Here is an 11209-nt window from a genome sequence, read left to right as displayed (position 1 = left end):
TGCAGCTTGGTTGAATCCAAGGTTGGGCCTTGGTTTGAGATCCAAGTGCTATTCTAGTTAATCTAGCTTCAAACCTTTTATCAGTGTATCTGTATTTATGCTGATTATTAAAACTCTTTATTAATTTCATAACGTCCTCTTCCACGGGACTGTGGAGTCTGGGTAAAGCTGCAGGTACGAGAACCACCTGGTTAAAACGCAGATGGCTCCAGTTTAAATGAAACTTTAATGTGAGCCGAGTGTTTCCTGTTTAATTTCACAGAGAGTGAACTGTGTTAGGCTGTTTCTGTGCAGGGCCTGGTTCTGCTTAATGACACTGGTAAGTTCGATCAGGTACATTAAGGGGATGGGGATCAGGAGTGGGTCTAGTGGATTTAGATGTGGTAATAAATATGGCTGCAAACCAGTAATACCACTAATGCGAGCTGAGATACTGTGGGTTTAGTTGGGAATCAACAGATCAGATGTATCTTAAATAGTTTTAGAAATATGTCTGAACAAACGTGATGGATTTGGTGCAGAATTTGAGGAACCTTTGGGCCTTGGTGGACGTACAGTACGTTTTCTATATTGAGCCAGTTTAGTTTTCCTAATGAATATCACCTGAGAACTGAAAACATGGAGAGACAATTCATATTCAACACGACAAACTCACTCAGTTTCTTGCTATTTGCTGGTTTGTTTAGGAATAAATGAGAAAATGTCACCTGGAGCTGAAGGAATTCAGCATGTTGGGTTTTTATAAAAGGTCCGTGATTCATCTCAGGCAGAAAATGAACAGTGAAAATTCCAGTGGACTGTAGCTGAGGCGATGTATTGATGTTCACAGGAGCCGTAGAAATACATCACAAGGAGACAAATCAAATCCCCTGTAAGCGAGACGACCAGCTCCTCCTCCTCCTCCTCCTCTTCCTCACAGACAACTACACGTTCACACAGTCCAGGATTCATCATCTCAGGCGGAGGAAGAAGGGACAAATCTTTAATTGTAAGCAGAGTTGCTCAATGAAGTATGTAAAGAGGCTTCAGTCAGAGCCTTTTAAAGACTTAAATTCATTTTGCACCGTCCCAGTAAACTCACGGAAGATGGATGAGGCCGGCGGTGCGATCCCAGGCAGCTCCCAGTCGCACAGGAAGGAGGAAAACGTGGTGGGAAATGAAGAGAAACACGAGGAAAACACAAAATCTCTCTAACAAAAGAGCTGAAAGCCAGTTTGTGTTAGTGTGTTTTAGTTTTAATTTTATACGACATTTTAATCAGGAGGGGGACACGTGAGTAATGGTGCATGATGAGAGTGGTCTCAGCTTCTCTGAGCACGTCGAAAGGCATCTAAGGTTAAACTGGAATTTAAAGTTCGACACCTTTGAAACAAGGATTCATAAATCAAAAATATTTAATTATATCATTCAATAATTTAAATAAGCGGTCCAATCATGTTATGTGAAATAAAATACACTCACAAGGAGGAAATCTCATGTTTTTTATTGTTATTAAGGTACAGAAACATTTCTTACATTTAAAACATAAGAATAGAGTATTTTACTCCCCTACTGTCATATGTTGTGAAGGGTCAATTTAAAAAAAAGGTCTATATTAGCTGAGCTACGTGAAGGTCGATGTCACTGAAGGCTGTAGGTCTGCTTCCTGTCTCCGAGTTCAAGGGTGACGAGCAGCGCGCGAGGATCCTTCTTGTTCTTACGCACGTTGATCTTTCCCTGGAGCTCCTCCCCTGATGAAAACAGCAGGGACAGAGAGACGGAGACACGTCAGATCTCTGGCACAATAAAACCATACGACAAATGGACAAATAATGAAATTAAAGAATAAATATCGAGAGCACAATAAAATAAAGAAAGCAACAACAAAGACAAACACAAAACCGGTTAAAAAGGCGAAGCTAAGTTTCTACTGTGATACTTCAGGTCCCAATACTTTGTCCACTTCTGAAAAGATTTTAAAAACATCAGTAATTTACTAAAATAACTGCAAACGAAAATTTTACTCAAATGAGTAGAGAATTTGTTGGGGAACTATTTTCAGCAGCGGATTAATCCATATTTGGTTCATGTCAGCTTGACTCAAAATAAAACCAGTGTCCATATACATGTCACCCATAACAAATAAAAAGGATCCAAGCACGTGAGGTGATTCGCACACTTTTCTTTTGTTTTCATTCCCCTTGAAGGAAGTGTAAGTAAATGCAACTGTCAATTGGACTTCCACCTGAAAACCACCCAAACTGTGTCTTTATATCCAAAGCACGAAAAGGCACCGAGCAGTTTCCCCGAGTCAGAACTCGATTAGCGTGTTCATAAAGAAAAAGGGGAAACGAATAACTGCACATAGAGAGAACTCTTCCTGACACCCTGCAGCAGTACAGTGCTGCTGAGCTCAGGCCTCTGCAGCATGAACCGAGACGCACCGGCGCTTATAGAAATGATGATGTGTGTAAAGGGAATGTGGTTTAATGTATGTTAATAAGCAAGGATGTGTGCGTGTGCGAACACATCCGCCACAACCTCCAGATGGCGTTGAGAGGAGGGGAGAGCGGTTACAGTACGACGGGCGAACGGGAGGCCGGGAGAAGACGCCGATGATTATGATGCATAATCACTCTGATTATCTTCACGTTTGACTGCTGGAGGTAAATGAATGTTTATCCAAACGGCAAACAAGCATCCTCTCACCCCCCCCCCCCCCCCCCCCCCCCCCCCCCCCCCCCCCACACCTCCCCCCCCTCTGTGTGCCACGCGCTCCCCGTTGCTGGAGGTTAGAGGAGGACGAGGAGGGGAAAAAAAATGCTGACTGTGGCGCTTTACTCGGGGGAAAAAAACGTCCGCCATCACCGCCGCTTGTCACATCTCACTCGTTACCATGGCAACGCCGCTGTCACAGAGTCCGACGGCTGGCGCCGCGCTCCGCTGCAGAGTGGGCAGAACACGGCTGAGGCGTTTACGCCACGCAAGCTTTTTCAAGAGTAGAAAGAAATGAACAAGAGCTCAGATCTTAATGGAGCAGATTTCAGATCTGATTGCTCGATATGAAGTCTCTATAGAATAGAATTGAATAGAAGAGAAAGCCTTCATTGTCATTGTGCTGTGCAAAACAAACCTAATATGGATAAAAAACTAATAAATATAAAGTCTCTGTGTTGGTGAGTTTGCTGCAAAACAAAGAATATGAGGAAACTTTACAAAGAGCATATTAAACTTTAAAATTCATAACGTTGACGTCAAAGTAATGTTAAAAAGTTTGATACACTTCCTCGTTTGAAGTACGTAAAGATGGACGACGCTTTCAGGAGTTATCGACCTCGTCAAACACAACATTCAGATGTCTCTCTCTCGACCTGCCGCGTTTCACCGTAGTTAACGGGAATAAATGTTGCCCGGTTGGAAAAAGATGCGTCCTGTTGTAAGACAGTAAGACACTGTCCTCACTCCATCACAAACTTAATGAACCGGGCGAGTGGTCAACACCGTGGACGCAGGGCGAGTGAACTGGAGCAACACACGTCTGGTTTCTAACACTGCTGGTGTCAGTATCAGAGTTAACGTGTGATCCTGAACAAAGCTCCTCTTTCCTCCTTTCAGGTCTTTAACTTCACGCAGATCCTCACTCATTGATCAACTTGACATATTTAACCGGTGGTCTACACTCAATAACACGTAATTATTTCAGAAGCTTAACTCAACACTTTGTAGTAGTGAAGCCTCGGGTTTTCCTGGGGAAACTCTACAAGCTTTTGCACACGTGGATTTCAGCCATTCGTCCTATTTTTGCTGGCAGATCCTTTGTCTGACTGGATGAGGAGCGTCTGATCCACATCTAGTGAATTAAAAAACTCAAAAACACAACTGTCTTTGCTTTGCTTTCTCTTATTTTGAAGGAGGTGACACTAGGTGGCCTCAGTCCGGTGTCAGCTGCAGACTGGTAGGTCCCGGTGCTCATGGGAGGCAGCGGGCGGCTGCAGTCGAACTCAAAGCTGGCAAAGGACTCAAAAAAGGTCAAAGGAATAATTGCTTGACCTTTGGTAACATTTCGTTAAAACAAATCTGACGGAAAGAAAGAGGATTGGGACAAAAAGAGCTAAATAACTTTGCAGCGAACTGTCCGTCTGATCCCCGAAGCTTCCGATTAAAGTATGGAAACCTCTGGCGTGTTGAGTCGTGGTGCGACTGTAGATGCTCTGCTGTAATCAGTCAGACCAGACTCCCCGTGGGAGAGGGTCCTCGGCGCCTTCAGTAAACTGGCCACTCAGTTGCTGGGAGAAAGAGTTAACCATGTGTGGAAATGAGTCGGGGAATGGAGCGGAGCTTTCACCACGACGTCGTACATCAACATGCCAGTGTCATTAAGCCCAACCAGGCCCACAGAAACAGCCTCTCTCAGCCGAACACAGTCTCACTCCATGAAATTACACTGGGAATACGCACATTATAGCGATTTCGTTTAAAGCGTTTTCATCTACATTGCAGCCGTTTGGCTCATACTCCACATATCTGCATTTCCACACAGTGACACAGAGACCAAGCGGCAGTTCTCTTTCGTTTTCACTTTTCCATTTCAAGAAAACGCCCCAAAAATCAGATCTGGGTTTAAATTTACTTTGACGTAGAAAGAGGAACTAGTGGAAGTTTAGATATTAATGCTTAATCATTGGCATAAATATAGTGAATGACTACAATGGAAAGTAGTGCGCACACATCCCAACAATAGATGTCTGTTCCCTAAAGCAAGATCCACACAGTCTTTCCAGGGAAAATATCTCATAATGTTAAAGAAAGCGATGAAGTCACGGACCCTGGTTCCTTCTTGACCTATGGCCCATTCTACTTAGAGTGTGTCTTTGGGGTTGAGCCTTACTGGCCTAGATTCTGAACGTCTTTAGAAAACAAAATTGTCACCTGAATTGACAAAGGACCCAAGGGTTTGGCTAAATGTTTCATTTCTCCCTTCTCCCCACTTAAGCAGATCCACGCCAAGTTCTTTTCTCGGCCAACGTCACATCCTTCCACCAAATTTCGTTGGAATCCACTCATTTGTTTTTTTATTGTAATCCTGCTGACAATCGAACCAGCCGACAGACCGGGCTGAGCCGACGACCTCAGAGGTAATGACCCCACACAAGTGGATTATTCTCATATAAAACAGCAGACATTCATATTTGACCTCCTCCCCGACGCTGCAGTGAAGCTTGTGGCCACATTTCAGCCTCATCGCTTTGACGTCCTCCCTCTTTTTCCAATCTGCCTCCATTTAATCTGTTTTTACTCCCCAGGCCTTTTCCTGCTCAGTGCAGAACCAGGAAGTCGAGCTGATGGGCTGTATATTCCGGGCAACGGTCCGCAAGCACATAACCAACCCACGGGTTGAATTATAGCCCTGAAAAACTTGAAGCTTGGCTCCGCCGCTGCTGTTCGACAGTTCAAGGACCTTCGGAGTTCAAATGAGCCGGGGGTGGGGGGGGGAGGAGGAGAAACGAGGGGGAGGAGCTGTTTAAACTGAGCCGGGACAGACGAGGGCAGGAGGAAGATTTAAGAAGAGGTGTACAGCGCCGCCTGGAAAAGAGTTGGCGAGTCACGAAAGTGGGCGGGAGGAAGGCCACCTGACCGACCAATGACGGCCCCGACAAGGACGCACAACCCGTGTTGCAGCTGCTCTGCGCAGGTAGAACCAGGGCGCCGCCTCACTCCGAGGAGCAGGGGACACAAAAAAAAGAAAGTGTGACCTCCTTTCTGGGATGAACATTAGGCAGGTAGAACTGTGGAAGAGGACCCTCCTCTACAATACTGGAGCTACACAAACACACCGGAGCATGACAAATGATTCGCTGTTTAATTTATTACGCTGCCAGGCAGGAGGATTCGCAGGGATGTTTTGTTCCAGCCTGCTGCGTGCGCTCTCCCTCTTCCCCCGGCACCTCCCACAGAAGCACAGCCACAGAGTTAATTACTGCTGCACTCGTACAAACACATCAAATACGATTCGCTCTCCGCCACGATAAATCACCGCGGACAGAGTCTGTATTAAAACAAACCGCTGGATGTTTAATACAGGGGCCCGTGTCTGCAGCCAATCACAGCTGCAGGTAGTTCTCAGTCCACGCCCGGGGGGGGGGGGGGGGGGGGGGGGGAGGCCGCTTTAAGAGTGTGTGTTTGAGAGAGTTTTGTCATCTTCAAGGTGACTTTAGGAAGTTTTTTAGTACTGAAGTATGCAGGAGCTCTTGTGTGTGAAGGAGTGGTGTGTGTGTGTGTGTGTGTGTGTGTGTGTGTGTGTGTGTGTGTGTGTGTGTTGTAAAGTGCACCATAGGAGCATAGCAGGCAGCCGGTGAATGCTCTTAAAAAGTCCATTTTTGGTTTACGGCCCCTGGAGGAGGCAGGGGACCGTCAGGGTGCCGGGGTAGAGCGAGCACATCAATAACCTACTGCTCTCTCTCTCTCTCTCTCTCTCTCTCTCTCTCTCTCTCTCTCTCTGCTGCCTTTTATTCTTCTTCTTCTTCTTCTTCTTCTTTTAACTCTTCCTCTGCTCAATCTGCTTGGTTCAAAAATACAGTACCCAGAGCCAGAGTGATGGATCTTTACACACTTGATATTAGCTTTTAGATAAACGTGGCTCATGAGCTCAGACTGTGAATGTGTGTGTGTGTGTGTGTGTGTGTTTATTACGTTAGGAAATAAGAACATACCAGTTAATACTAATCCATCCCTCTCTCCAGTATCTGTGTGCCATCCCTTGACCAATCAACGACGATGGATGACCACAAACGACACAAAAAGGCCAATGCGGTAATTTGTGTTTTCATTAAATTTGAGTAAATGTGATTTTTAGAAATGTGCGATTGTAAAATTGTTTGAATGTTTTGTTTTGGGATTTAATCGCGTGACGTGAGATTGCGCTGAAACTGAATCCGACGCTTCCCGTCATCAACAGCGAGGAAGAGCGGGTTCCCTCTTTGCAAAACTTCCAGGGATAAACATGAACTAAAGACCAGGAAGACGCAGCCTGTATGTGCATGCAAAGTGAAATTCTGCACCTGATCGTCCAATCAAATCCATCTCTGCCCCGCTTCGCAGTCTCTTGTACCTACGCACGCTGTTAGCATAATGTCGCCCTGGGGCTTTCAGACCCTGCTGCGTTTATCTGACTCAGCGGAGCTCGAAAACCTGAGATAGCGTTTGAGCAGAGTCACAGGATTTGAGGTTCTTATCGTCCTGGTTGTCGTGGCAGCGAGCTGAGCAGGAGCTTTGGCTTCACATCAAGCGCCTTCGTTCCCGTGCAGGTCGTTTATTACAGTGGCCTCCATCTGATATGTGGTCAGTGAGGGGACAGGCGGCCGCGAGGATCATCCATCCCCACATCAGCATCCACGATTATTATGATAACACCAACAAGCGGCCGGTGCTTACAGCAGGGACAGGATCTTTCACACAACAAATATAATAACGACGGAGATTTGTCTTTATTTAGTTCATCAAAGCCGGATGAGATAAAACAATCCTGTATCAGTCCCACATCAGGGTCATTTGCAAGCTGATGAAAAGTCGCTTTGTGCGATAAACACTCCGGCACACGTGAAGGAGCTCGAGAGACGAAGAAGAGAAAACTAGTCTGCGATGAAGAGGCAGAAACTTTTGCTGAATGAGTTCAACCAGTATAGTTTCAAACGAGATATAGGTTGGGAGAACACAGTTTATAACGGATACAGCTTGATGTTGTGTTATGGTTGTTTCTTCTGCGAAGCCATGCCCGTGTTTTTATCCTTTCCTCTCTGGAGAAAGTAGGATATGATCCACGTAGGTTATTTATTTCCCATATGTTTTCAGGGTAGGCCAGTTGGGTTTCCTTTTTTTTGGTATTCGCCATCTCTGAAGGAGCGTTCTCAGCGATTTGCCTAATTGCATTTAATATAAGTCAAATTTACAAGTTGATATATTGTGTGTTTTTATTTAAACAGGATTGTGGTGTTCACATTTTTGGTACGTGCACAGTTTAGCTTTAGTGCTTGTAACATGTTGCTTTTACTTAAAACTGAACATTTAGCAACAAACATCAACACAAACAAATAAACACCAGTGCAGATATCTCATTATCAAACATAAGAGAGATTATAACCACTTGTAGTTGGAATTGTGGTGTAAGCATAAAAAAAATGCACATTAAGGAGAGAGATGTTCTTTATATTCTGATCACTACGGTTTAAAAAAAAAAAAACCTACCACATGTTCACATTCTGCTGATGATGACATTTTAATTATCGACCAACACCGGGTGAGGTGAACTTCACAAAAAGCGAATGTCGAGTTTGAAAGCGACAGAAACTTATTTCCGAGAACATCCGTAGAGCGGCGCCTCACGGTAACCTGCGGCGCTTAATAACACTTTAATCTGCTGATACAGCTTTTCTATAAATATTTTTTCGCCGGTCATTTACAAAGCGCTCGGCGTGTAACGTGTCATGATTCAGACGCCTGCCACCGCCTATCAGATAGAGTTTTACATGCTGTCCCCTGATGGCTGCGCGTGATTGGTTGTGATCTCCCTCTGTCTCTGCGGGTGACAGATAACGGGCGTCAGCCAGCCTGACTGCGTCTCCCCCCACAGACAGATTACCAGGCCGCAGCTCGCTATGACAAACCAATGGGGCCTAATAAAATCATGTGAAAACACAAATCTAAGCACAGAACTGAACTTGTCTTCACGGGGATCTGTGTGGTTACTGACCTGCTTGGACAGAAATGGGCCTCTCCAGCAGGAACACAGTCTGTTTCCAGTGCGTCTTTGTGTCTTGAGGACCCGTGGAGAACGTCACCTGGAGCAGAAAGAACAAAATTCACAACTTCTGGATGTTCAAGGACACAAGATCTGTTTGAAATGATTTTCTTTGGAAGGTTTGGAATGAAAACATTTGAAAACCCAAAGCAATGAGCCCAGAGTTAAAAGTTCAAGGACCTGACAGAGTCTTGTTAGGATTTAAATAAAGCTGCACGTCTGCGCTCATAGAATCATTATTAGTTCGGGTCTATATCATAAATAACACTTATCTCCACTGTATTTACATTGTTACATTGTTCCCTCCTTAGCTCCCGGTGGAGATGGTAATTTACTGCATCATCCGTAGCATGCAGCCCGAGTCTCAGGTACAAGAGGAAGTGCAATCAAAAGGCAGGTGTCTGTGCTGCTCACGGAGCTTGGCATCGGCTGTTCCAGGCGGCTGGCTCTGCTGGGTAAGTGCTTATATCAGCAGTCGGCTAGGACGCCTGTCGATTGCCAGCGAACGCCTCGGGGAGGAGGAACATGCTAAAGCGTGAACATAATTGAGTTTCCGTTAAATGGCTTGGGCTGTTGCCGCCGCTGCTTACCTTGTTGCCGCAGCCTTTGTCGAAGAAAATGTCAAAGTAGCCGACAACTGCCTGCAATGAAATATGAGGGGTGTGTTAGAATGTGACAGCACAATAAACCCCTGGATTTGTTTGGCTACACTGCAACTGTGACATGCAGAGCTGGGAGAGAAGCAGAGGGCAGAACCAGACTGGGGGGGGGGGGGGGGGTTAATGAGCTAAATGAGCTGCTGGGTTTAGGAACAAGGGAGTAAATAAGAACTGCTTCTCTATTGTGCAAGAGGAGACACAGGAGAATTCAGACTGTGTGTGTGTGTGGTCAGGAGAAGTGTAGGAGAACATCCTGGAACAGATGTGTATCGATACGACTCGTATAAAAACTGTTGTCTCCTTCAAACCTCCTCCTCCTTCTCAAAACCAGCTCGGTGTCTCATGTGCTCCCTCTCCCCTCATCTGGGACACAGAAGAAATAAATGATGAGGCAGCCGCCTACAACGTTGAAGCAATTCTGCTGACAATACTACTAATAATAAATATATATATTTATATATATATATATATATCTTGGAGCTTGGGACATGAAATTAGCAAAGCTGGCTTTTCTGGTGACAGTGTTGCAAGAGGAGTCAGTAAAGGAAAACAAACAATGTGGTTTTATCCCAATGGATATGAATTTGCCGGCATCTGACTAATACACACCAGGACAATAAGAAAACACAAGCAGGTATTCTGAAGGATTTGTTTGTTAGTGAGAGAGGTGGAGAGTTAGAGAGAGAGAGAGGTAGAGAGGTAGAGAGGTAGAGAGAGAGAGAGGTAGAGAGTTAGAGTTAGAGAGAGAGAGAGGTAGAGAGGTAGAGAGAGAGAGAGGTAGAGAGGTAGAGAGAGAGAGAGGTAGAGAGAGAGAGAGAGCAGTCAGGAGCTGCTGAATGAATCTCATGCAGCTTTTGAAGAAAGATTTTACTCATCTAAGCAAAGTATCAAAAATTATGTGTTGGTTAGCGTTAGAGTCGTGGCCACAAACAAACTAACACATTGACCCTGAGAAGCGTAAGGATACGTTCCGTGTCCCAGGACAGATTTTGCGTTCACACAGCAAAGAGAATGTGGCTTCATGCGTCTTGAATGTGATCTCAAGACGCGTTCAGGACACATTTGGTCGTGTTCAGACCTGAACTTAGTGCTGATGTGTGATAGGATCCCGAATAACGGATTTTAACACCAGGGCTTCTTCTCCTTCATGCAGGTTAAAAAAATGTGCATGGAAATGTGCTCTTTCTTAAGGATTTGCAGAGGTGTGAACACATGTGAGTGAAAACCAATTCACGCATCTAAAAACCAAACGGAGGGAGAGTCTCGGGCCAGAGCGCCTGTAGGTGACCGGTATAAAACCCACCCCCCAGGCTTGTTTTCCTCCCGTCTCTCCCCCCACTGGAGGAAGAGAGGCACTCTATCAATCTCAGGAGCGCACTTGTAGTGGCAATGATGCAGAACTAATAGCTTTTAATCCTGACGCAGCTGACAACTTGGAGGCCAGCTCTCCAAGACAAAGAAGAGCCGAATCAATGCAGGGGAGAGAGAGAGAGAGAGAGAGAGAGAGAGAGAGAGAGAGAAGGACAGAGGAGAGGAGGAGAAAGAGAAGTAAAAACATGAAAACATAGGAAATTGAAAGGGAGGGATGGAAGGGGGCAGGGGAGGGTTAGCGGCTCCAAGGTGGTGATGGTGGTGGGCTGAGGGGGGGGGGGGGGGGGGGGGGTTATTGGTTTGTATCACTTGGAGAAGTAAAAACACAAAAACAATCAGTTCCTCTGTAAAAGTCCCACATTGCCTTTTAATATTTTATCCTAAGAGAGATATTTGTCTTCGTGAT

General features: G+C 45.4%; 1 protein-coding gene across 1 annotated transcript in view; it reads right to left on the bottom strand.

Moving 5' to 3' along the window:
* Positions 1–1467: 1467 nt before the first annotated feature.
* The window catches only part of prmt3 (protein arginine methyltransferase 3), a 47501-nt gene continuing 37759 nt past the window's right edge, over positions 1468–11209 (bottom strand). The window contains exons 14-16 of the mRNA XM_034579961.1: positions 9364–9414; positions 8726–8813; positions 1468–1730 (exon numbers count right to left, since the gene is read on the bottom strand). Coding sequence (XP_034435852.1) covers positions 1621–1730; positions 8726–8813; positions 9364–9414 — 249 coding nt within the window. The 3' untranslated portion in view covers positions 1468–1620. The remainder of the gene's footprint in view (positions 1731–8725; positions 8814–9363; positions 9415–11209) is intronic.

This window comes from Hippoglossus hippoglossus, chromosome 3 (assembly GCF_009819705.1).
Source record: "Hippoglossus hippoglossus isolate fHipHip1 chromosome 3, fHipHip1.pri, whole genome shotgun sequence".
Classification (NCBI taxonomy): Eukaryota; Metazoa; Chordata; class Actinopteri; order Pleuronectiformes; family Pleuronectidae; genus Hippoglossus; species Hippoglossus hippoglossus.
The sequence above is the reverse complement of the archived record's forward strand: the minus strand, read 5'-3'. Positions and strand labels throughout refer to the sequence as shown.